General features: G+C 38.9%; 1 protein-coding gene and 1 non-coding gene across 2 annotated transcripts; both read left to right on the top strand.

The window, feature by feature from the left end:
- The first annotated feature begins 2040 nt into the window (after positions 1–2040).
- On the top strand, positions 2041–4304 carry TMEM225 (transmembrane protein 225). Its single transcript, XM_046014483.1, has 4 exons — positions 2041–2218; positions 2829–2975; positions 3230–3364; positions 4081–4304. Exons 1-4 carry the CDS (start codon positions 2041–2043, stop codon positions 4302–4304), a joined length of 684 nt encoding a protein of 227 aa, XP_045870439.1.
- A 14172-nt stretch (positions 4305–18476) lies between these two features.
- Positions 18477–18611, top strand: LOC123950099. Its single transcript, XR_006820125.1, has one exon. It is a non-coding gene; the product is annotated as a U4 spliceosomal RNA (small nuclear RNA).
- Positions 18612–27692: the final 9081 nt, after the last annotated feature.

Below are 27692 nucleotides of genomic sequence, written 5' to 3'. Positions count from 1 at the left end.
CTCCATCCGAGATGATTCCAGAAAGCTGCTCCCGATCCAGAACTCCTGGTGGGGTCGGCTCATGTTTCTTTTGTTGCAACTACATCCCAGTTCAACTTCTGTCCAAACCCGCTCCCCTCAGACACTGGCAGGTGTGACTGCTGGACATGTTCCCCAATAAACTCTCCATGTACAATTCCTGCCTCAGAGTTGCTGTCCCAGGGAGTCCAAATGAATACTGTGGTAATTGCTTCCATATCATTTGTCATATGCCGAGAACTCTTTTTAAGTGCTTTACCTCTCTGAACTCATGTAGCCTTTACAAAATTCTTATGTAATAGGAAGCATTATTATCTGTAAGATTACATCAGTGGTAGAGCCAGGATTGAAAGCCAGGACTGTGAGTCCCTTTTCTTTTTTTTTTTTTTAGAGAGAGAGAGAGATAAAGAGAATGTGAGCAGAGGGGCAGAGGGAGAGGAAGAATCCCAAGCAGACCCCCCACTGAGCACGGAGCCCCACTTGGGGCTCAATCTCACGATTGTGAGATCATGACCTGAGCTGAAAACAAGAGTCGGCCACTCAACCCACTGAGTCACCCAGGTGCCCCTTGAGTCCATTTTCTTAACTACAAAGTCTCCCTTGTAAGATTAAAGATACTGAACATTGTTCTAAAAAGTTTTTTTTTTTTTTTTTTAAAGATATTACTGGGGCACCTGGGTGGCTCAGTGGGTTAAAGCCTCTGCCTTCGGCTCAGGTCATGATCTCAGGGTCCTGGGATCGAGCCCTGCATCGGGCTCTCTGCTCCGCGGGGAGCCTGCTTCCTCCTCTCTCTCTGCCTGCCTCTCTGCCTGGTTGTGATTTCTCTCTGTCAAATAAATAAAATATTAAAAAAAATAAAAAAGATATTACTTATTTATTTGACAGAGAGAGATCACAAGTAGGCAGGAGGCAGGCAGAGAGAGAGAGAGGGAGAGAGAGAGGAGGAAGCAGGCTCCCCGCCGAGCAGAGAGCCTGATGCAGGGCCCCATCCAGGACCCTGAGATCATGACCCAAGACAAAGGCAGAGGCTTTAACCCACTGAGCCACCTAGGTGCCCCTAAAAAGTTTTTAATATACAATATACCAAGATATGTAAAGAGGTTTAGAAGAAAGACCCCACAGCATGTTTGAGGCAATGAAAGAAATCCAGTTTGGCCCATGGAAAGGGGTCTGCAATAATGTCAAAGAAATAGTCAGAAAGAGGTTGTTAGATAGGACTTTCATCTTAGTTCAGTAAAAGGCTTTTTTGGGGGTTTTAATATAAGTCCTCTGACTCTGCGCTTACTGCATATCATGGTTGCCTACTCAAGGAATAAGTCAATGTTTTCTCTGCCGAGTTACAAGGGCAACTGTCAAAAAATAATAGTCTGTGCCTTATAAATGACATTGGATTGCAATGCGTCAATGTGTGAAGCCATTTTCTGTGGCTTCAAGGCGCTGGTCCATTTCCGAGATGCCTGCCTAACTCAACTTCTTTAGGCTCTCTAAATGAGGACACAAGTTTCTCCAAAACGTCCTAAATTTTGAGAGGTCATTCCCTTTTGTGAGGCTAGCTGGCTGACTCCTCTGGCAATGATCTTGAATTCCTTCTGCTCTTACTGATCCTTCACTCTAAAATTGGACCTCTTCGGTCAGGCATGTTTAACTTCTTTCAAGGCCTCTAGTTATCACTACATCAGGCAGCTCTAATATGTGATATTATATACCCCTCTATAAAGGGTAACTCTCTCAGGACCTGTAGTCCCCTTGGTCTTTCCACTGTGCGAGTCACCAGGGTCAAGGGTCAAGCTAAGAGATGATTCCATGGCAGTTGGCAACCCTGACAGCAGGCCGGCCCAGATATAGGAGTAGTGGGGAGTGGGATTTATGGTCTCTGTTCCATAGGTGACATCAGCCCCGCCACGTCCAATGCCTCTGCAATCACCGAGAGTTTAGACTTTGTCCTCCTGTGAAGAAGTAATCGAATCAGAGAAGAGCCATGTGAGATACGGGTGGTGGTCTCAGCTTCAAACCCCCCTCGCAATGGTGAATGTCTCATTCAGAAATATCCAGGCCATGAACGTGATGTTCTCCTCCTGGGCCTTAGTGTTGATGGCAATAGGAGTCCTCACAGAAGAATGGGTTGAACTGTCACTGGACACAAAGAAAAATACAATAAGCCACAGCCCCTGGATATGTTGCACCACTCTTTGGCCAGAAGGTCAGAACGACACTATGCAAAGAGACGGGGGTGGAGGGAGGGTTCCTCTTTCCTTGACTTCTACTTATCTCATCAGCTTACTCTCTGTTCTCTGGGGCAACTTCACCCAGCTGCCCTGCGCCCAGTTCCATAATCAATGGTCAAGGCCGACTCCCAAATATCATCATTCTGCACATTTTGGGGAAAAGTTTAGAAGCTCCTAGACTTAATTGCTGGACATCTGGGAAGCGTTAGCAGTAGCCATAGGGTAGTCAGTGCACCTAGAACAGGAGGCCATAGAAGAAAGGTAATTGGCAACAAGGAAATATCTTGTATTAGCACTAGAGGAGGACAGGATGAATTGTATTGAACGAGAAATCTGAGAGAAGAAAAGGAGAAGAAGAGGCTTATAGAGACACTAAGATAGAGAGCAGTTTCCTCTGGTTCTCGCTCCCATTCAGCTTCAGGCTCCCTGCCTCTTTTTTCTTTCCCCTTGCCCCTCTTTATTATTTAATCAAATCTTCTTGCCCCAATTCCAATTTTTACCTAGAGATTTGTGTGGTCTTCAGGTGGAAATGAGCCTAGAAGAAATCTCTGTCCTTCTTTCAACACAGCTTCTGCTCTCTAACAGATGGCCTGGAAGTGGTCAGGATCATGATGATTTTGGTTCTCAACCTTTCTCTCTTCCATAACTTGTTCCTGGGTTTGGAAGTCACTTATCTGATTCCTTCAACGAAATGTATCCTCTTCATCGCTGCCTTCCTCAGTTTCCTCACAGGTAACTTCCTGGTTCCCTTGACGCAGGCTTGGAGACGGACTTCATTTATGGGTCTGGGCTGCAGCCTTCCTAGTTCTCTGGCTCAGAGATTGAGCCTCTGAATTGGAACGACCACTTAGGGGGGTGGGTTTTGGATAAGGTGCTGGTGTATAGGGTGGAGGCTTGGAAGTCAGGCATATCTTGGGTTAAAGCCTTGAGTAGAAGAGCCCAAATTCCTCAGAAGGGACTTTTTTCTCCTTCTGTCTGAACAAAAGGTATCCTCCTGCTCTGTGCTCTCCTCCTGTATCATCAAAAGCTAAGGCAAGGTCAATCCGTGTACTACTCTAGTTACAAAATCAGCTGGATCATTGTCACTGGCTACTTAAGCGTTTGCCTCTTTATGGCCTCTGGTGAGTATATTCAGTGCCCCTGATGGGTGATAAGAACCGATCAATCCCTGATAGGGAGGAGAGAAAAAAAGGATGGGGAAGGGGCATAGGGAAAAGGTGCCAAGCCTTGTGTATTAAATGACCAAGGTTCAAGTGGACTCACTCTCTGAGGAGAGCTCCTCCAAGGGTAGAGCTGGAGATTAGGGCTGTGTGAAATGTGAAATGTTCAGTAAGCTTGCTCCAAGGGCAGCTCTCATGTCTGCCATTTCTACTGTCTTTCACCCCCTCCCCACTTCAGGGCAGAGATAGCCAGCCCAGTCATGACTAAGGAGAATGGCTGATACGGAATGTTTACTACTGTGAAGAGGGACAGGGTATCCTGGGTGTCCAGGGTGTTTCTGAGGTCAGAAGCAAGCAATTTCTGATGTTAAATGACCACGTGCCAACACTGGAGACCCTCCTTTTCTTAAAAAGTCTTTAAAATTTCATTTGGAAATGCACTTACAAACTCAGAAGCTTGAGTCTTCAATCTTTGGTGCTCTTGGCACGCGCAGCATTTAAGCCATCTTGCATATGCTTCTCGTCTCTGTGGCTAACGCCTCCCTCGCCCCCAGGGTTTGGGGCGGTTCAAAGGGACCCACTGGGCTCTGGGTAGAGGCCTCTCTGCTGACACAGAGGGACAAGTTTCTGTGACTCTTCATTGTTCATCACCCTCTTCTGTCTTCTCTTTTCCCCAGGAACCATGCCTTTGCTAGAGTGCAAGCAATCCACCAAGGTTTGTGCCTGCGTGACCCTCCTCCCTACCTCTCAGAGAGAAAGTCAGGATGTAGAGGAATCGGAGGGTTCTACCAAAGTTGTTTCTTCACCAAAGGCACCCATGCCTCGTAGTATTGTTCATACAAGGGAAGATTCTCCAGACAGACCACAATTCCAAATGCGCCGTGTAACCTGGGCTCTATGATTTGACATTCAATCTTTCAATACATACATATCTTACCGCTTTGCCTAATGTGCCGTGTGTCTCTACAGCCATATTGTCTTTGTTCGGCATTATTTAATGACTGTGCCTGGGTTGGTGTCTGTAAGAAGATCCAGATGGTGACTTTTTTTTTTTAAATCCTGGCCTGCCAAACAAATAGTTTCTATTTGTTCTCACCATTTAATAACATGTGTTATTCATACAATAAATATTGTCTTATAACTAATTCTTGCCGTATTGTTAACTATATACGCCACAAAGATTTAAATAACATAGAATACCTTTTGTACTTTATTTTATTGTGAAATATTTCATTCAGACAGAACACAAAACAGTATGATAAATGCCTGTGCCACATCACTCAACTCTATGAAATTTTAGCATTAAGCCTTATTTGCTTTAGATGTTTTCAAATTAAATTTTTAGATAAAAGTGATATTCAGCTAAAAATTTCCCTAGTCTCATTTCCCTCCCTTGTTTCTTTTCACAAAATAATTTAACGATGCATTCCTGATCACTTTACATTCATGTTGTCATTTTTACAACTTTATGCCTCCTTAAAAATGACATAGATTAGTTTTCCAAGTGTTCAAAGGTTATTAAAAGACTGTACAGATCATTTTTCTGCAACTTGCTTTTTTTTTTTTTAAGATTTTATTTTTTTGACAGAGATCACAAGTAGGCAGAGAGGCAGGCAGAGAGAGAGAGAGAGGGGGAAGCAGGCTCCCCGCTGAGCAAAGAGCCCAATGCCGGCCTCGATCCCAGGATCCTGGGATCATGACCTGAGCTGAAGGCAGCGGCTTAACCCACTGAGCCATCCAGGTACTCCTTCAGCTTGCTTTTTTCCCATTCAACTATGTGTATGGTTTTGTGTTCAGTTTTGTTCTACTTCGTTAATTGAAACTACAGTTAAGCTTTTAACTAACTTAAAGTTAAGTTGATGAAAATCTAGTTGTTTTTTCTTTTATTCTATTACAGCGCTCCTATATTATTTTTTTTTTTATAAAATATTTTATTTATTTGACAGAGAGAAATCACAACTAGGCAGAGAGGCAGGCAGAGAGAGAGGAGGAAGCAGGCTCCCTGCGGAGTAGAGAGCCCGTCACGGGGCTGGATCCCAGGACCCTGGGATCATGACCTGAGCGGAAGGCAGAGGCTTTAACCCACTGAGTCACCCAGGCGCCCCTCCTATAAACATTCTTATACACAGCTGTCTATGAGCTAGACTTTCTCTAGGGTATTTATCTGGGACTAGAAGCGTTGGATCAAAAAGTGTCTTCATTTTCAAGTTACCTAAATGTTGACAGAATGATATTAAATGGCTGTTACAATTCATACATCTGACAGCAGTGTATGAGTGTTCTAGTCTCTTTGTGCCTTGACAACACTTGGGTTTAATCAGTCTTTTTATTTTTAATCTCCTCTTGAACAATCGCTGAGTCTGCTCCCCTTCTCATTTCATTATTGAGCTTTACGATTTCCTCTTCTGTGAATTGCTGTTTGACCATTTTTTGAAATGAATTGTCTATTTCTTATTCATCTGTAGTTCTTATACATTGGAAATGAATACTAAGTGGTTGTGCCTTGGGTTTTCTGTCTTTTTGTTTTGCAGAGGTATTCAGATGAAATGTAATACAATATAGTAACTTTTCCTTTTAGTTGGTGCTTTACGGTGTCTTGTTTAAGAAATCCTTCCTTACTCTACACTTACTAGGAATAATCTTTGTGAAGTATATAAGGCATAGATGCAAATTTTATTTACGTTCCACGTGGATAGCTATTTATTCAGAACATTTTTATGACTTAATTCCTTGTCTTACATATTTGTAACATAATTCCTACAAATATCAAATACATAGATGTGAGCCTGTTTGTGATCTCTATAGCACATTTCGTGGGTCTTTTTTTTTTTTTTTTTTTTTTTTTAACAGCATAACAGTGTTCATTGTTTTGGCATCACACCCAGTGCTCCATGCAGTACGTGCCCTCCCTATTACCCACCACCTTGTTCCTCAACCTCCCACCCCTCCACCCCTTCAAAACGCTCTGGTTGTTTTTCAGAGTCCATAGTCTCTCATGGTTCATCTCCCCTTCCAGTTTCCCTCAACTCCCTCTCCTCTCCATCTCCCCATGTCCTCCATGTTCTTTGTTATGCTCCACAAATAAGTGAGACCATATGATACTTGACTCTCTCTGCTTGACTTATTCCGCTCAGCATAATTTCTTCCAGTCCCGTCCATGTTGCTACAAAAGTTGGGTATTCATCCTTTCTGATGGAGGCATAATACTCCATTGTGTATATGGACCACATCTTCCTTATCCATTCATCCATTGAAGGGCATCTTGGTTCTTTCCACAGTTTGGCGACCGTAGCCATTGCTGCAATAAACATTGGGGTACAGATGGCCCTTCTTTTCACTACATCTGTATCTTTGGGGTAAATACCCAGCAGTGCAATTGCAGGGTCACAGGGAAGCTCTATTCTTAATTTCTTCAGGAATCTCCACACTGTTCTCCAAAGTGGCTGCACCAACTTGCATTCCCACCGACAGTGTAAGAGGGTTCCCCTTTCTCCACATCCTCTCCAACACACGTTGTTTCCTGTCTTGCTAATTTTGGCCATTCTAACTGGTGTCAGGTGGTATCTCAATGTGGTTTTAATTTGAATCTCCCTGATGGCTAGTGATGATGAACATTTTTTCATGTGTCTGATAGCCATTTGTATGTCTTCGTTGGAGAAGTGTCTGTTCATATCTTCTGCCCATTTTTTGATATGATTATCTGTTTTGTGTGTGTTGAGTTTGAGAAGTTCTTTATAGATCCTGGATATCAACCTTTTGTCTGTACTGTCATTTGCAAATATCTTCTCCCATTCCGTGGGTTGCCTTTTTCTTTTGTTGACTGTTTCCTTTGCTGTTCAGAAGCTTTTGATCTTGATGAAGTCCCAAAAGTTCATTTTTGCTTTTGTTTCCTTGGCCTTTGGAGACATATCTTGAAAGAAGTTGCTGTGGCTGATATCGAAGAGGTTACTGCCTATGTTCTCCTCTAGGATTCTGATAGATTCCTGTCTCACGTTGAGGTCTTTTATCCACTTCGAGTTTATCTTTGTGTACGGTGTAAGAGAATGGTCGAGTTTCATTCTTCTACATATCGCTGTCCAGTTTTCCCAGCACCATTTATTGAAGAGACTGTCTTTTTTCCATTGAATATTTTTTCCTGTTTTGTCGAAGATTATTTCACCATAGGGTTGAGGGTCCATATCTGGGCTCTCCACTCTGTTCCACTGGTCTATGTGTCTGTTTTTATGCCAGTACCACGCTGTCTTGGTGATCACAGCTTTGTAGTAAAGCTTGAAATCGGGTAACGTGATGCCGCCAGTTTTGTTTTTGTTTTCCAACATTTCCTTAGCAATTCGGGGTCTCTCATACAGATAAATTTTTAACCTATTTACCACCACACTGAGATGTCCAGTACATCAAAGTCTTTAATAACCTTCTAACCTGAACTTTTTGATACATACACCTGTGTTTTTCTTTTGCTTTTCTATTTTTTTAATTCTTTTTAAGTTTTAACTTAGTTTAGTCTAGTTTATTCTTTTTTAATTTTTATTTTCTACTATACATATAGAGTTAAACTTCAAGGTAACCCCCTTTCCCCAATCAATGCTACCCCTATAGGCAAACCAGTTTCTAATCCCCCTATAACTTAGGAAAGTTGAGTCCCTTAACAAAAACATCAAGATACCTTCAGGAAGAATCAAAATAACCTTCCTCATCCACACTGAGAATTTATAACCACTCCCCAATTTTTCCTTCTGCCAGTGTTTCTGTGAATTTGTGTTTGTCCTGATAATATACAAATCTTATACTTGGGGTTCTTTCTGATGAGGTTCTTCCCTTTTTTTTTTTTTGCTTATATATATATATTTTTCTCTTGTCATATACTTTTATCAGTCTTTTTGTTTGTCTGTTTTTGTTTGTATACTTCACAAATCTTAACTTGTGGCCCATTTGGGCTGAGCCTTCTCTTTTATCTTCCCTTCTTTTCCTCTCTCTCTCTCTCTCTCTCTTTTTTTCCCTTTTTTCTTTCCCCTTTTTTTCTTTCTTCTTCTCTATTTCTTTTTCTTTTCTTTTTTCTCTCATTTGGGTGGGGAATCCTGATTGCACAGAAGCGTTCCAGGGTGCACATTGACTGCACCACAATTGATACGTCCAGCTGCATCTGTTCAGTCATCTCTTACCAAAATGACTAGGAGGAGGAATACCCAACAGAAGAAAAATACAGAGGATGGGCCTTCTCCAACAGAGCTAATGGCTATCGACATAGACAATATGTCAGAAAAGGAATTCAGACTAACAATTATCCAGGCAATAGCTAGGTTGGAGAAAGCCATGGATGACCAAACAGATTTGATTAGGGCAGAACTGAAAGCCACCAGGGATGATGTTCACAATGTTAGGGCAGAACTGAAAGCCACCAGGGATGATGTTCAAAATGCTCTCAATGAGTTCCAATCTAATCTAAATTCTCTAAAAGCTACGGTAACTGAGACAGAAGATAGAATTAGTGATCTGGAGGACAAACAGATAGAGAGAAAGGATCAAGAGGAAGCATGGAACAAACAGCTCAGAAGCCAGGAAAACAGAATCAGGGAAATAAACGATGCCATGAAACGTTCCAACGTCAGAATTATTGGAATCCCTGAAGGGGAGGAAAAAGAAAGAAGTCTAGAAGATATAGTGGAAGAAGTTGTCTATGAAAATTTTCCCAATCTCACGAATGGAAACAACGTTCATGTACTAGAGGCAGAGAGATTTCCTCCCAAGATTTTAGATTCTCTAAAGTCCTCAAGATACCTTATAGTTAGAATGAGGAATTATGTTTTAAGAGAGACCCTCTTAAAAGCAGCTAGGACAAAAAAGCTCCTTACATACAGAGGAAAGCCCATTAGAATAACGTCAGACCTTTCCACAGAGACCTGGCAAGCCAGGAAGGGCTGGCAAAATATATTCAGAGTACTAAAAGAGAAGAACATGCAACCAAGAATTCTCTATCCAGCAAGACTGACATTTAAAATGGATGGAGAGATAAAGAGTTTCCAAGACCGGCAAGGCTTAAAAGACTATGCAACCACTAAGCCGACACTGCAGGAAATATTAAGGGGGGTCCTATAAAAGAGAAAAAATCCTAAGAATATCATTGAACAGAAATATAGAAACAATCTACAGACAGAAAGACTTCAAAGGCAACACGATGTCAATAAAAACCTATCTCTCAATAATCACTCTCAATGTGAATGGCCTAAATGCGCCCATAAAACGACACTGGGTTGCAGATTGGATAAAACGACAGGACCCATCCATATGTTGTCTACAAGAGACCCATTTTGAACCTAAGGATACACCCAGACTGAAAGTGAAGGGATGGAGAAGCATCTTTCATGCCAATGGGCCTCAAAAGAAGGCCGGGGTAGTGATTCTCATATCAGATAAATTAGATTTTAAACTAAAGACTGTAGTCAGAGATACAGAAGGACACTACATAATTCTTAAAAGGACTATCCGCCAAGATGATCTAACAATTGTGAATATCTATGCCCCCAATATGGGAGCACCCAATTACATAAGAAAACTATTAATCAAAATAAAGAGTCATATTGATATGAACACAATAATAGTAGGAGATCTTAATACGCCTCTCTCAGAAATAGACAGATCATCGAAGCAGAAAATTAATAAAGAAATAAGAGCATTGAATGAAACATTGGACCAGATGGACCTCATCGACGTATACAGAACATTCCACCCTAAAACAACAGAATACTCATTCTTCTCAAGTGCACAAGGAACCTTCTCCAGAATAGACCACATACTGGGTCACAAAGCAGGACTCAACCAATACCAAAAGACTGACATTATTCCCTGCATATTCTCCGATCACAATGCTTTGAAACTGGAACTCAATCACAAGGAAAAGTTCAGAAGGAACTCAAACACCTAGAAGCTAAAGACCACCTTGCTTAAGAATGCTTGGATCAACCAGGAGATCAAAGATGAACTTAAACAATTCATGGAAACCAATGAGAATGAAGACACTTCAGTCAAAACTACGGGATACAGCAAAGGCTGTTCTAAGGGGGAAATACATAGCCATCCAAGCCTCCCTCAAAAACATTGAAAAATCCAGAATATACCAGCTCTCTCTACACCTTAAAGAACTGGAGAATCAACAACAAATCAAACCAAATCCACACGCAAGCAGGGAAATAATCAAGATTAGAGCAGAGATCAGTGAGGTAGAAACGAGAGATACAGTAGAACGTATCAATGAAACTAGAAGCTGTTTTTTGAAAGAATCCATAAGATCGATAAACCATTGGCAACACTAATCCAAAAGAAAAGAGAGGAAGCCCAAATTAATAAAATTATGAATGAAAAGGGAGAGATCACAACTAACACCAAGGAAATAGAAACAATCATCAGAAATTATTACCAACAGTTATATGCCAATAAGCTAAGCAACCTAGATGAAATGGATGCATTCCTGGAAAACTACAAACTCCCAATATTGAACCAGGAAGAAATTGACAACCTGAATAGACCGATATCTAGTAACGAGATTGAAGCAGTGATCAAAAACCTCCCAAAAAAACAAGAGCCCAGGACCTGACGGATTCCCTGGGGAATTCTACCAAACTTTCAAAGAAGAAATAACACCAATTCTCCTGAAGCTGTTCCAAAACATTGAAACAGAAGGAAAACTTCCAGACTCTTTTTATGAAGCCAGCATTACCCTGATCCCCAAACCAGGCAAAGACCCTACCAAAAAGGAGAATTTCAGACCAATATCACTGATGAATATGGATGCAAAGATTCTCAACAAGATCCTAGCAAACAGGATCCAGCAGCACATTCAAAAGATTATCCACCATGACCAGGTGGGATTCATCCCTGGGTTGCAAGGTTGGTTCAACATTCGCAAATCAATCAATGTGATAGAACAAATCAATAAGAGAAGAGAGAAGAACCACATGGTCCTCTCAATTGATGCAGAAAAAGCATTTGACAAAATCCAGCATCCGTTCCTGATGAAAACGCTTCAAAGTATAGGGATAGAGGGAACATTCCTGAACTTCATAAAATCTATCTATGAAAGACCCACAGCAAATATCATCCTCAATGGGAAAAAGCTTTCAGACTTCCCGTTGAGATCAGGAACACGACAAGGATGCCCACTCTCACCACTCTTGTTCAACATAGTATTAGAAGTTCTAGCAACGGCAATCAGACAACAAAGAGAAATAAAAGGTATCCAAATTGGCAAGGAAGAAGTCAAACTCTCTTCGCAGATGACATGATTCTTTCTATGGAAAACCCCAAAGACTCCACCCCCAAACTACTAGAACTCATACAGCAATTCAGTAACGTGGCAGGATACAAAGTCAATGTACAGAAATCAGTGGCTTTCTTATACACCAACAATGAAAATACAGAAAGGGAAATTAGAGAATCGATTCCATTTACTATAGCACCAAGAACCATAAGATACCTGGGAATAAACCTAACCGAAGAGGTGAAGGACCTGTACTCGAGGAACTACAGAACACTCATGAAAGAAATTGAAGAAGACACAAAAAGATGGAAGACTGTTCCATGCTCTTGGATTGGAAGAATAAACATTGTTAAAATGTCTATACTGCCTAGAGCAATCTGTACTTTTAATGCCATTCCGATCAAAATTCCACCGGTATTTTTCAAAGAGCTGGAGCAAATAATCCTAAAATTTGTATGGAATCAGAAGAGACCCCGAATTGCTAAGGAAATGTTGGAAAACAAAAACAAAACTGGCGGCATCACGTTACCCGATTTCAAGCTTTACTACAAAGCTGTGATCACCAAGACAGCGTGGTACTGGCATAAAAACAGACACATAGACCAGTGGAACAGAGTGGAGAGCCCAGATATGGACCCTCAACCCTATGGTGAAATAATCTTCGACAAAACAGGAAAAAATATTCAATGGAAAAAAGACAGTCTCTTCAATAAATGGTGCTGGGAAAACTGGACAGCGATATGTAGAAGAATGAAACTCGACCATTCTCTTACACCGTACACAAAGATAAACTCGAAGTGGATAAAAGACCTCAACGTGAGACAGGAATCTATCAGAATCCTAGAGGAGAACATAGGCAGTAACCTCTTCGATATCAGCCACAGCAACTTCTTTCAAGATATGTCTCCAAAGGCCAAGGAAACAAAAGCAAAAATGAACTTTTGGGACTTCATCAAGATCAAAAGTTTCTGCACAGCAAAGGAAACAGTCAACAAAAGAAAAAGGCAACCCACGGAATGGGAGAAGATATTTGCAAATGACAGTACAGACAAAAGGTTGATATCCAGGATCTATAAAGAACTTCTCAAACTCAACACACACAAAACAGATAATCATATCAAAAAATGGGCAGAAGATATGAACAGACACTTCTCCAACGAAGACATACAAATGGCTATCAGACACATGAAAAAATGTTCATCATCACTAGCCATCAGGGAGATTCAAATTAAAACCACATTGAGATACCACCTGACACCAGTTAGAATGGCCAAAATTAGCAAGACAGGAAACAACGTGTGTTGGAGAGGATGTGGAGAAAGGGGAACCCTCTTACACTGTCGGTGGGAATGCAAGTTGGTGCAGCCACTTTGGAGAACAGTGTGGAGATTCCTGAAGAAATTAAGAATAGAGCTTCCCTGTGACCCTGCAATTGCACTGCTGGGTATTTACCCCAAAGATACAGATGTAGTGAAAAGAAGGGCCATCTGTACCCCAATGTTTATTGCAGCAATGGCTACGGTCGCCAAACTGTGGAAAGAACCAAGATGCCCTTCAATGGATGAATGGATAAGGAAGATGTGGTCCATATACACAATGGAGTATTATGCCTCCATCAGAAAGGATGAATACCCAACTTTTGTAGCAACATGGACGGGACTGGAAGAAATTATGCTGAGCGGAATAAGTCAAGCAGAGAGAGTCAAGTATCATATGGTCTCACTTATTTGTGGAGCATAACAAAGAACATGGAGGACATGGGGAGATGGAGAGGAGAGGGAGTTGAGGGAAACTGGAAGGGGAGATGAACCATGAGAGACTATGGACTCTGAAAAACAACCAGAGCGTTTTGAAGGGGTGGAGGGGTGGGAGGTTGAGGAACAAGGTGGTGGGTAATAGGGAGGGCACGTACTGCATGGAGCACTGGGTGTGATGCCAAAACAATGAACACTGTTATGCTGTAAATAAACAAATTAAAAAGAATAATAATAAATTTAAAAAAAAAAACAACACTACAAAATTTCCTGCAATATCTTTCCACAAGTATTTCTTGGTTAAAAAACTTGATTGCTGTGAACCTTTGATTGTTTTCCAGAATTTTAAAAAAGATGGTTGTAACAATATTTTGCTTGTTTTTCATTGCTTTGTTAAGGGATGGAAATGGAGCTGCCTGCTCTTGTCATTTTCCTGATGTCACCTAGAATTCATTGTTTTTTTTTTAAGATTTTATTGATTTATTTGACTGAGATAGAGAGATAAAAAGTCGGCGGAGAGGCAGGCAGAGGGAGAGGGGGAAGCTGACTCTCTGCTGAGCAGAGAGTCCAATGCAGGGTTTGATTCCAGGACCCTGATACCATGACCAGAGCTGGAGGCAGAGGTTTAACCTACTGAGCCACCCAGTCTTAATGAAAAGGGAATCCTGAGAAACTATTTTTTTTCCAATTAATCTATGGGAAGCATGATTGGGTTTGTAATTTCATTCTGCCTTTGACTGCTCAGAAACTCAGAGATAGATTATGGCTAGTACCAACAATTATGCAAGATTCCTTTTTCTGTATTTACCCCTGCCTTTATCTTTTTTCCTTTTTGAAGATTGATTGATTGATTTATATTGTGTTATGTTATTCATCATACAATAAATCGTTAGTTTTTGAAAAAAAAATTATCTGTATGTATAAAAAAAAGAACCAGAATATTGGTAAATATTTAAAAATAAAAGTTGTATTTATGAAGTAGTGGTGGTTGTTCTCTTGTAGTCTTTTTTTTTTTTTTCTTCCTTCCTGGTTGGTTTTCTGGGGGAGGGGCCTGCCACGTGGGTTTTCAGACAATGATGTTCCCTGAGTTAGGTCCTCCCGCTCCCCTCAAGGGGGTGAGCTCTGAGGAAACTGTTTTTTTCAGCCTTTTGTTCTCTGGGGGTTTTTATGTTCTTTCATCTGCTTTCTCTCACCTTGACAGCTTTTGATGGTTTTTGGAGGTTTAGAGGAGAGCAAACTGCACCCCAACCTCCCTCTCAGAGAGAAGCCTCAGAATGTTTTGCAAAAGCTGCTGGCAGAGTCGGTTCTGAGTCACTGTCCCTGGGGATGCAGGAGCTCCTCGTTGTACCCCAAACCAGGGCAGCGGTGGCTGTCTAGGCAGCTCCAGACCGCCAGAGAGGTTCGGAGCAGAGATCGCACACTGAGATTTTCCCGCTGTCCCGGGCTGGGAATGTCTGGTTTTTCCGGATGCCAGAGCTCCAGGCTAGCGCCTATGAGCACGTATCCCAAGGGAGGGTGTGGGATGCGCGCGTTTCAGGATTGCCCTCTGGCCAGGCTCCCAGCCCCTCACGGGAGCCAGACCTTACTCGTTCTCGGGCGTGCTGGCGTTCAGGCGCACTGGCGGCTCAGGGACAGAGACCTGATTTCTCTGCCGCACTCTCTCTGGCTCAGCGCCAGGGGAGGCTGTCCTGGGTCCGGGGACTTAGGTCCCTGACCCTAACCGCCCAGGTTCCCACTATTACCCCCTGCGATCCTTTGCTCTTTGTTTTTTGAGTGCTTTCAACCAGACTCCAAGTTAATGCTGGTCCCCAGATGCAGAGCACTCTTGTGTTGGGGTATTACTTTCCAATCGGTGACCTCTGGTGGCTCCCTCCCCCTTTTGTTTATCTTCCGATATCAGTCTGACGCTCCCAGTCTGCTTTACCTGCCACTGGCGTCTTCTGCTCCTGTAGAGATCCAGACATGTATAATTCTGATCTCAGGCTGATTTCATGGGTGGTCGGAGTTCTTTGGTAGGTAATCAGCTCACTTTAGGGTACAGGTCAAAATGGTGCCTCCTCCTACTTCCCCGCCATCTTGACTCCCCATCTCCTCTCTGGGTCTGTTTTTATATCCCTGCATGATACAGCACTCTTAATTACTATAGGAATAGAAAGTGTTGATGTTTAATATGTCCAAGTGCTTGTTCTTGTTCCAAATGATTTTGATTTGTTCTTGGCCTTTTGGTCCCCATATAAAGAGCAGGATTAACTTATACAGTTCTACAAAAATCCTACTTTGATTTGATTCATAATCATATTAATTTATTAATTTATTTGGAAAGAATTAACAATGCTATTAATATTTATCCATCCAATCCAAAAATATGACAACATGTATTTATGGGTTCTTCCATGTCATTCAACAATATTTTGTGATTTTTTTTTCCCAGAAAGATCTTTTATTAGATTGATTCATAGGTAATTTGCAGCTTTGTGCTTTTGTGAATTGAAATATTTAATAATATTTTCTAGTTGTTTATTATTGGTGTGAAGTTGTTGATTTTTGTATCTAGAAACTACTAAACTCTTATTTTAGGTCTTTTAACTTATTTATATATTCTCTTAGGTTATTCTTGGAGGAAAACATATTGTCTGCCGAAAAGATGTTTATTTCCTTCCAGTACTTATATCACTTATTTCTTTTTTTATTGTGTTGTCTTATTCATTGGCTCAGATGACCAAGATAAGGTTGAATGGGAAAAAAAAAAAAAGATAATAAGCATCCTTTCTGTGTTCTTCATCTTAATCAAAATGCCTCTATATTCCTAATAGTTGGTATTATATACACTGTAGAATTTGGCATATTTGCCTCATCAAATTAAAGGACTTCTTATATATCTCATTTGCAGAGTGAATTTACCAAAAGTAAATGTTTAACTTTATTGAAAAATTTTATGCATCTACTGAAATATCAATTGATTTTTTTCTATCCCAAAGTAGGATGTATCTTATATATAAATTATCGTTTGTGGAAAATTTTTCTTATTTTATTGTGAAATATTCCAAACATACAAAACAAAGTAGAAAACAATGTAATAACCACCTGTGTACTTACTGTCTAAACTTATAAAGCCTTAACACTATGTTCCATTTGGTTTAGATTGTTTTAAATTAAATTTGCACTCATCTATGTTCCTGTACAAAGTTTCCCAAACTAATTTTCTTCTCTTGTTTCTCATTGTTAAACACTTTGAGTTTCTGGGAAAGTCCCTCTTTAGTCATGTTATGTTTGTCTTAGTAAACTGCTGAAATAAATTTTCTAATTATTTTAGAATTCTTGAATCTATCTTCGTAAGTAAACTTTGGCTACAATTTGTCTTCTTGAACTCTCTTTGCCCAGTTTATTTTTATGTGTTATTTTCTTATTTTTATTTTGTTTTATTTTGGAAGAAAGTTTGAGCAACCTTCTTTGAAATATAAAATGCATATAGAAAAGATCGCAAATGGTAAATGTATAGCTCTTTAAATGTTCACAAAGAGAACATGTCAGTGTAACAAGTACTCAAATAAAGAAACATAATATTAACAGCACCCTTGAGGTCTCCTTCATGCTGTTTGAATACAATATTTCACATTATCATCATAAGTTTTATTTTAAATATATTTTAAACTTCATAAAATAGCTATCATTGAAGAAAGCATAGGAGACAGTCTTTATAACTTTGGATGCAGCCATGATTTCTTGGTTATGACACCAGAAACATATGAAACAACAACAAAAAAATAACTTAGACTACATCAAAATTAAAAAACTTATAATCAAAGAACACTATTGTGGGTACTATGTGCGAGCTACTGTTCTAAGTGCTGGAATATTATGGTGAAGTAGATGTATAAGTTCTCTCCTTTTGGTGGGTAGGGAGTAGCAGATAATACAGAAGTAAATAAAAGAACAAATTTTAATTACCAGTATAGATACAAGCTTAGAATTACCGATATAGATACAAGCTTAGAAAAGGCAAAAGGGATGAATAACTTAAAAAAAGAGAATTAGGCTGACATAAGACTTCTCAAATACAACTTATATCAAGGCATGAAGCAACACTTGAAGAAATTAAGGGGGAAAAAAAGCTGAAATGATTTTATATCCAACTAAGCATTCCTTCAAGTATCAAGGCTACTGAAAACAGATTTAAGCATGTGAAGAGCTCAAGGAATTCTTTATCTATAAACTGCTCTTGAGGAATTTACTGGAAGATGATGGACTTCATTCAAAGAAGAGTACTATAGAAATACCACTATAAATACTGATGGTAAATATTTAATACATTTGATTGTAGGTCTAAGATAAGAGCAAAGTTTGGGATGATGATAGAATGATAATTTTGTCATATGAATATAACACGTGTTATGTGTTGTTTGTTCTGAGAACACTGGAAGCAATGCCCTAAAATAAGGGAGAAAAAGAGGAAGGGGAAGAGGAAAGTTGAAAAAAACCTCATTGCTATGTAAGCAATAGGTGATTTTTTTTTATTTTCAGAAAATTATGAATTCAGATTCTTTAATTAAAAAGTCCGGTTATTTTGTTTTGTTTTCCTTTAAAATAATGATGTCTATCAACTTAAAATGAGTTAGATAAAACAGATATGAATAAAATTCAAAAAGGCAGTTTACTAAAATTTGATAGATAATACAAGTTTGCATCATTTCTAGCTTGTTTTTTTCTTAAACATCCATTCTCATCAGTTGGGTTTTTTATGTAGTATTATATCTTATCTGCAGGCCATACAGCTAATAAGTGAAATGGAGTCTTTTTATAGATTTTCTATACTTTTTCTTTGTGCCATTATCTAATATGCCAGTGCTACCCTGAGCCAAATGATTCCAGAAATCAGTTAGTGATAATTCAGAAATGAGAACTATAGCTACTCCAGGGACTAAGGTTAGGGACATTTGGAATCAGGCAATGTTCCCTGAATTTAAATAAGCAATAGGTGATATTTAAGGGATACCACTGAAAATTGACCACCACATAGTCCAAAAGGAAATGAAAAGACAGAGGAATAAGGACTTTAAAAAGGTATATAAGCTTTGCACAGTGGCAGTATCATAGCCAATGAGATTTGTCTGAGGCGCGATTATTGCTAGTTGAAAAATGTATAAATATCATTCATCAATCCATATCTTGACTATTATTATTATTTTTTAAAAGTATTTTATTTATTTGATAGAGAGAGACCACAAGTAGGCAGAGGCAGGCTTCCTGCTGAGCAGAGAGTTTGATGTGGAGCTCTCTCCCAGGACCCTGGGATCATGACCTGAGCCGAAGGCAGAAGCTTTAACCCACTGAGCCACCCAGGCACTCCGTATTATTATTACTTTTTAAAGAATTTATTTATTTATGCTTGAAAGACAGAGAGAGAGACAGAGGAAGAAGCAGGCTCCCTGCTGAGCAGGGAGCCCAATGTGGGACTCCATCTCAGGACCCTGAGATCATGACCAAAGGCAGAGGCTTAACTCTCCGAGCCACCCATGTGCCCCTATCTTGGCTTTTATAAATAATGCTGCTGTAAATGTAAGGGTGCCTGTATTCCTTTGAATTAGTGTTCTTGTTTTTTTGTTTGTTTTTGTTTTGTTTTGTTTGAATTAGTGTTCTTGCATTCTTTAGGTAAATACCCAATAGTGTGATTGCTGGATTGTGGCATAGTTCTATTTTTAACTCTTTGAGGAAACTTCATACCATTTCCCAGAGTGGCGGCACCAATTTGCATTCCCACCAACTGTGCATGAAGATTCCTTTTTCTCCACATCCTCCCCAATACTTGTTGTTTCATGTGTTGTTGGTGTTAGTCATTCTGACAGGTATGAAGTGATACCCCACTGTAATTTTGCATTTCCCTGATGGTGAGCAACATTGAGCATCTTTATATGTGTCTGTTGGTCATCTGTATGTCTTCTTTAGAGAAATGTCTGTTCAGGCCTTCTGCCCATTTTTTGATTGGATTATTTTTTGGGGGGATGTTGAATTTGATAAGTTCTTTATAGATTTTGGATAGTAATCCTTTATCAGATATGAGATTTGTAAATATCTTCTCCCATTTCTTGGCTTGCCTTAATTTTGTTGATTGTTTCCTTCACTGAGCAGAAGCTTTTTTATGTAATCCCAAAGTTTATTTTTGCTTTTGTTTCCCTTGCTTCAGGAGACATACCTAGAAAAGAAGTTGCTCTGGCCAATGTCAAAGAAATTGCTTGCCTGTCTGTGTTCTCTTGTAGGATTTTTATGGTTCAAGTCTCACATTTAGGTCTTTAATCTGTTTTCAATTTATTGTTGTGTCAAGAATAAGAAAGTGGTCCAGTTTCATTCTTCTGCATGTTGTTGTCCAGTTTTTCCAACACCATTTGTTGAAGAGACTATCTTTTTCCCATTGAATATTCTTTTCCTTCTTTGTCAAGGATTAATTGATTTGTATTTGTGGGTTTATTTCTGCATTTTCTATTCTGTTCTATTGATCTATGTGTCTATTTTTGTGCCAGTACTATACTGTTTTGATTACTACAGCTTTATAATATAACTTGAAGTCCAGAATTGTGATGCCTCCAGCTTTGTTTTTCTTTATTAGGATTGCTTTGGCTATTCAGGATCTTTTGTAGTTCCATACAAATTTTAAGATTCCTTGTTCTAGTTCTGTGAAAAATGCTGTTGGTATTTTCTTAGGAATTGCATTAAGTGTGTAGAGTGCTTTGGGTAGTATAATATTTTAACAATATTTTTTCTTTCAATCCATGAGCATGGACTATCTTTCCATTTCTTTGTGTCATCTTCAATTTCTTTCATGAGTGTTTTATAGTTTCCAGATTACAGGTTTTTCATCTTTTTTGTTAGATTTATTCCTAGGTATCTTATTATTTTGGATGCAATTGTAAGTGAGATTTTGATCTTAATTTCTCTTTCTGCTGCTTCATTTTTGGTGTATAGAAATACAACAGATTTTGGGACACCTGGGTGGCTCAGTTGGTTGAACATCCAACTCTTGGTTTCCACTCACGTTGTTATCTCACGATTGAGGGATTGAGCCTTGTGTTGAACTCCACAATTGATGTGGAGTCTGTTTGTCCTTCTCCCTCTGCTCCCCCCACCATTCATGCATGTGCTCTCTCCCTTAAATAAACTCTTAAAAAAAAAGAAATGTAACAGATTTCTGTACATTGATTTTGTATCCTGCAACTTTATTGAATTCATTTATTACAATAGCCAAGATATGGAAGCAGCCCAAGTGTGTACCCATTGTTAAATGAATAAAGAAGATATGATGATATGATATATGGGGTGCCTAGGTGGTTCAGCCAGCTAAGTGTCCATATCTTGATTTCAGCTCAGGTCATGATATCAGGGATGTGAGATTGAGCACTCTACCAGGCTCTGCACTGAGCATGAAGCCTACTTGGGATTCTCTCTTTCCCTCTTCTTCAGCCACTCCACACCCCCACCCCCCACATGCTCTCTCACTAAAAATTTTTTAAAAAAGATGTGGCATATTATTTGCCATAAAAAAGAATGAAATCTTGCCACTTGCAATGACATGGATGGAGCTAGATAGTATGACGCTAAGTGAAATAAGTCATCCAGAGAAAGACAAATATCACATGATTTCACTCATATGTGGAATTTTAAGAAACAAAAGACACAAGCAAAGGGAAAAAAATAAGAGAGAGAGGAGACATATCAAGAAACAGACTCAATTATAAAGAACAAGCTGATGGTTACCAGAGGGGCAGAGAGTGGGGGAGGGATGAAGTAGGTGATGGGGATTAAGAAGTGTACTTGTTGGGGGCGCCTGGGTGGCTCAGTTGTTAAGCATCTCCCCACAGCTCAAGTCATGATCCCGGTGTCCTGGGATCAAGTCCCACATCGGGCTCCCTGTTTAGTAGGAAGCCTGCTTCTCCCTCTCCCACTCCCCCTGCTTGTGTTCCCTCTCTTGCTGTCTCTCTCTCTGTGTCAAATAAATAAATAAATAAATAAAATCTTTAAAAGAAGTGCACTTGTTGTGATGAACATAGGGTGATGTATGGACGTGTTGAATTACTAAATTGTACACCAGAAACTAAGATAACACAGTATGTTAACTAACTAGAATTAAAAAAAAAGCTTAAAAAATGAAAAAATAAAAAATAAATATTACCAGTGATAGAAAAAAATAAAATGTCATAAATCAAAAATAATCAATATATAAGAGGGGAAACTAGCTTCATGAGATATCAAAACATACTCTAAGCCTTTATATTTATAAAATGTGGTATTGACTAGAATAGATAACCAGACTACTGGAATAGAATAGAAATTCTAGAAACAGATCAAAGTACATATAAAAGTCAATATATGATCAAGATATAATCTCAATAGGAGCAAAGTTGGAGTTTTTAATCAATAGTGTTGGGATAGCTTGCTATGCATTTGGAAAAACATAAAATTAGATCTAAAATTAGACAGAATACCTGGTGGCTCAGTGGGTTAAGCTCCTGCCTTTGGTTCAGGTCATGATCCCATGAACCTGGGATTGAGTTCCTTGCCTGGCTCCTTGCTCAGGGGGAAACCTGCCTCTCCCTCTGCCTGCCCCTCCCCCTGCTGTGCACTATCTCTCTCACCCTCTCTCCCTCTCTTTCTGACAAATAAATAAAATCTTAGAAAATAAATAAAGAAAATTAGACTTCACACCATTTATAAGGATAACTAAATGTAAGAAATAAAAATGTACAAGCACAGAAGAAAACTGGTGATTATTTTTTTACAATGGGTTTATTAGAATATTTTTCAACTATGTTTCAAAACTTACATGCAATAGAAGAACAGACAGACATATTTGACTCAATAAAAAACATTTTTGCATTGGAAAATGCCATAAAGAAAACACAAAATATTTACAACCTACATCACAGAAAAAGTCATAATATATTCGATACATAAAGAATTCTTAAAATTTGAGGAAAGTGCTTAAAGCGTAGAAGAAACGTGGGCAAATATATGAACAAAAATTCACAAAGAAAAGACATGTAAAAACAGCTCTTGATGTGGAATCTCACATAGATAGAGGAAACAAAATTTAAAACTACAATGAGGGGGTACCTGGGTGGCTCAGGGGGTTAAAGCCTCAGACTTCGGCTCAGATCATGATCCCTGGGTCCTGGGATGGAGCCCCACATAGGGCTCTCTGCTCTGCAGGGAGCCTCTTCCCCCTCTCTCTCTGTCTGCCTCTCTGCCTACTTGTGATCTCTGTCTGTCAAATAAATAAATAAAATCTAAAAAAAAAATTTTTTTTTTAAACTGCAATGAAATACAATTTCTCACATATCGTTCAGTTAAAAAAATTATTTTCCACAACAAGATGAAACCCTAATAAACATTTTTGGTGAGTTCTATAAAAACCATCAAAAAGTAATTGTCCAGAATCCAGGAAAACTTAGATGGTCCTCAGTTCATTAGGTTTTACTGGATATCAATATCTACCAAGACAGCATGAAATGTAAAGTCTATAGACTGATTTCACCACTGGATACAGATGTGAAAGTCCTAAAACTAATACTGACAAACTAAAACAACAGCACTAAAGTTTCATCCAGAAATTTTAGAATCTACTTATATTAAAAATGTACATAGGGGCGCCTGGGTGGCTCAGTGGGTTAAGCCACTGCCTTCGGCTCAGGTCATGATCTCAGGGTCCTGGGATCGAGTCCCGCATTGGGCTCCCTGCCCAGCGGAGAGCCTGCTTCCCTTCCTCTCTCTCTGCCTGCCTCTCTTGTGATTTCTCTCTGTCAAATAAATAAAATCTTAAAAAAAAAAAAAGTACATACACTAATCTAATTACAAAATATTGATAATCTCAATAAAACAATGCAACAACCAAAAAAAACTTCAAAATATTTCATAAGCTAGTAATAAAGTGATCTTCCCTCACAAAGAAAAATAAAAACCATAGATATTAAAATAAGAGAAAGAAGACAAAGATTTTTGCTGTCACCATTATCTAATAGTTTTCTGGATTTATGGCTGAATTCAAATAGGTACAATATACATAAATGTATTATTTTAAAAACAAGTAAAGCATACTAATAAGAATTGACAGACCCTTTAATGAAATCAAATCAAATGTTGAAACAAATCTTAATATATGTAGAAAAACTTAGTGAATGACAAAAAAATATGACAAACCAATAGCAAAGTTCTAAATTTATATAATAAATGGAGTTTGGAAATGGAGCTTCTTAGAAAAATGTTAATGCTTCATCTAAGAAACTTCCAGACTGTTTATAGATTTAAATGGAAAATAAATGAAGGAACAAAATGGAATAAAATCTAGGTCGTACAGGATGACTATTTCAGTGGGAAAGTCCTCGCTAAACATAAAAAAACCCCTTATGAAATAACATTTAAAAAGCAAAAAAAAAGTAGTCTTGACCACTACACAGTCAAGAACAATTTATATAAATAATAAACATACGTATTAACATATATTTAAATGCAGGCACACCCACTTACATATAAATGCACATGCATATGAATATGTAAATGTGTGTATTCATATGTAAATACAGCTTCTCTTCTTAATAAATCGCTCAAAAATAATAAAAACAAAGTCTACAGAAACAAATAATGCATGGGAAGTCTGGGCAAGGAACAGAACAGTTGCTAATATCAACCTGATAGTCTTGGAAGACTTCTGAAAAGACAAGAAATATTTATCCTCAATAATTTAAAGATATTGTATTTTAAGGAAATTCTATAGAATATGATGTAAAAATTGCTAATTATTGATAGTGAGAATGTGGTGTGATTGAATCTCACATAATTACATTGGAATAAATTTTCTGGAAACCAATATACAACAAGCATTCAGTAGATTGCATATTTCTGAGGGATATACTCTAAGGTGTCAACACATTTGAGAATTTTGAACATATATATATGAGCATATGTAATTGAGAATATATAATTTTCCTCATGAATATGCATAAATACGATAAAATACAGAGATGATCGTTTAAATCTTTAACAAGAGTAATGGTGCACATAGCAGCTGGTAGAGGATAGTAAAGTCAGGCTGAGGTAAGGGTTCCAGGTAGTTGTCCGAACTCACTTTCTCAGTGAAATTTTTCATTAGGTTTTTTTTTTTGCATTTAGATCTTTGATCTAAATTTGGCATATGGCTGCAAAATAGGATGCAAGAGAAAGATGGGAAAAGAGAATTTTGGAGATAAATCATTACAAATGTCATCTTTGGATTATGGGCCGTGGTGTGATGTAGGAACATCTCCAAACTAGAGGTTGAGCAGTTAATTTATCCTTTAGGGATGGTTTCCTGGAGTCGTTGCTCTTCCTACGCTCTGGTCCTGTGTGTGGTCCCCGGTGACCTCTGGCTTGGGAGAGCGCCTGGCAGGTTGCCTACCCCACGCCTGGTATTTACGTCCTGCTCTGTCAATAACCCTTCGCACTAAAACTAGCAACTTCCGCTCCCCAAAACCTCTCAGAGGCCCAAAGGAATCCTTGCAGTCTGACACATTTTGATCTGAATTTATATATCGATGATTGCTGTTGGGATGCCCTAAATGGGAAGCTCCAGGTAAGTGCACCAAGGCTATTCTCATGTATTTCTTAGGCTATTTTTCCTCCACTTGGAGATGTTCAAGCCTGAAATTCTCCACCGGAGAAACATGGCCCTGAGTTACAGTTCGTGGCTCTGCTACTGGCTAGCCCTGAGAACTCAGCAAGCGCCCTCAAGGCTGAATGACTGTGTTAAAATCTAAGACCATTTTTCCTGCTATTGTCTTTCCACTTTCAGGAAGAGGAATAAGATTTAAAATTAGGCTAACTTGTTCCTTTCTAAAAAGCAACACAGTTTGACTTAAATAGAGTAATTGAACAGAAAGTGGAAGCGCCCGAGTTTCTCTTAGCCTGGGAGGATTCACAAACTTTAAATTGTTACATAAATTGAATGTTCAAATGCCACAGCTGGGCAGGGATAGGTCTTAGGCTGATTCCCTCATGTCCCTGCTCATAAACTCGGAAACAGGAACTCTTTAACCTGACATTTCCTTGAAGGTGAGGTCACAGCCCGCCCTCTATCTGCTTTTCCAATATCATCTCTTACCACTATTTCTAGTTCAAGTTAGACATTTTCACTTTACCCAGACATTCCCTCCGCTGTCGTATCTTCACATGCTTTCTTCATCTGTCTTTTACCTCTGGAATGTGTTATTTCTCTTCCACCCTATTTCTGACAGTTAAAAATCCTTTCCACATTTCAAGATACAACTATGTTTTATTTATATGCACAATAGTGCTACCTAGCACCCTTCCAGCCACGGAGCTAAAAGCTTCTCATACATTGTCTAATTTCACACGTTTCCCCAGCCCTGCAGGGGAAGCATCATTATGCTCATTTTACAACAGAAAACATCGTTGCTCACATTATACAGATTGGACTCGGTACGAGCAAGACACTTTGCCTGGGTGTTCACAGTTAATGGGTGTCAAAGCTAGGGTTTGTGCCTGCCAGTAGAGATCCCCAAATGAATGTGACACACTCCTGCCCTTGGATGTCACAGTTTCTCAGTCCTCCAAACAGAAGGTATATTTTCCTCCCAATAATGCTAGATCTAGAATCTTTTGGGGACATTTATAACATTTTAAATTCATTCTAAATTTTTAATTTTTTTTTTTAAGTAAACTCATGGGGCTGGAACTCACACTCCTGAGATCAAGAGTCATGTGATCTACTGAGTCATCCAAGCGCCACAATATGCCTAATTTATATTTTATTCTCTCTCTCTCTCACTCTCTCTCTCTCTCTATACACACACACACACACACACACACATATATATATATATATATATATATATATATATATATATATATATTTATTTGACAGACAGAGAGCACAAGTAGGCAGAGAGACAGGTAGAGAGACAGAGGAGGAAGCAGGCTCCCTGCTGAGCAGAGAGCCTGATGTGGGGCTAGATCCCAGGACCCGAGGATCATGACCTGGGCAGAAGGCAGAGGCTTTAACCCACTGAGCCACCCAGGCGCCCCTATATTTTATTGTTAATTCACAAAGTGATTCCTTCCTTGTCTTTCTACTTAAAGTAATATGCATAATTTATACATCCTGATAAATAACTGGTCCATTATGTTTTAGTTGCTAGTCCTCTCTGCTTCAAACCCAAAAATCTGAGAATAAATCATCACTGAATTGGATGGAAGAGAAAATTAATGCGTGTATGTACAGAACTTTACCTAACAAGGCGTGTTAAAGACTGACTATGCCAGTTAAAAATCTGAAATCTACATTTACGTATCTAGCTATAAGATCTATTACAGTAAAGAGCTCATAAAGTCTAAGGAAAGGTTTCAGGTGTGAGGAACTGAGTAAAATCTTCTCTATTCTGGCCCATCTGTAACAATACATCTGTTTAAAATCAGACAGTTTGGGAAAAAAAAATCAAACCTTCTTTAGGATATTAGTCATACTTATTTAATTATGATATTCCTATCTCATCCTTAAAATGCCTCATGAGGCAAACTGGGCATATTTTTACCATTTTCATTTAACCAAAGTTGAAAGAGATTAACTTCCCCAAGATCTCGTGCATATTAGAACTAGAATCCAGGCTCTCTGATATAGTTTCCATAAGAATATGTCAGGCTGTTCACAGGATCTTGGATTCAAACTGGTGTGTTCTCTGCTGGTCCAAACAAAGCATCTTGCCTAATTCTTTAAGGTTGTTTTGAGGCTGACCTTATAAAATGCTTCATACCAGGAACAAGATTTTTTGAAGTTATTGCTTACAATTTTCTAAATAACTATCGAATGTAAGGGAGACATTGATAGGGAATTCAAAAGTGGCACCATATCATTGTAGCACAACTAACCTCGAAGGTTATTGCTTGATTTTCATCAATGTCACCAATGAAGGTCATTTGAAGGTCAAAAGGAGGTTTTTTCTTTTTCTTTAAAAGTGCTGTTCAGTAGAACTTTGTGTGATGACAGAAATGTTCTATATCTGTACTGTTCAGTATGGTAGACCCTAGCTACATAGAGCTATTGAGAGCGCTAGAAATGTGGCTGGTAAAACTTAAAAATTGAGCTTTCATTTGAATTTCAATTCATTTAATTTTAAATTGTCACATGTGGCCAAGGGCTACTGTGTTGGGCCGCACAAATTTAGATAATTCTCATTGGAGCTGAAGTGTTTCAGGAAGGTGGGAATTCGAGTAAACATTAAAAGGCTTCCCAGCTAATTTTTTTTTA

Source organism: Meles meles, chromosome 8 (genome assembly GCF_922984935.1).
Source record: "Meles meles chromosome 8, mMelMel3.1 paternal haplotype, whole genome shotgun sequence".
NCBI classification, from domain to species: domain Eukaryota; kingdom Metazoa; phylum Chordata; class Mammalia; order Carnivora; family Mustelidae; genus Meles; species Meles meles.
Note: the sequence above shows the minus strand (reverse complement) of the source record. Positions and strands in the feature narration are given on the sequence as shown.

Bases quoted from the DNA above. Each gene is read 5' to 3' on its own strand.
- TMEM225 (XM_046014483.1), top strand. From the start codon at position 2,041: ATGGTGAATGTCTCATTCAGAAATATCCAGGCCATGAACGTGATGTTC. The intron at 2,219-2,828 runs GTCAGAACGACA...GCTCTCTAACAG, and splicing joins CACCACTCTTTGGCCAGAAG to ATGGCCTGGAAGTGGTCAGG. The intron at 3,365-4,080 runs GTGAGTATATTC...TCTTTTCCCCAG, and splicing joins TTGCCTCTTTATGGCCTCTG to GAACCATGCCTTTGCTAGAG.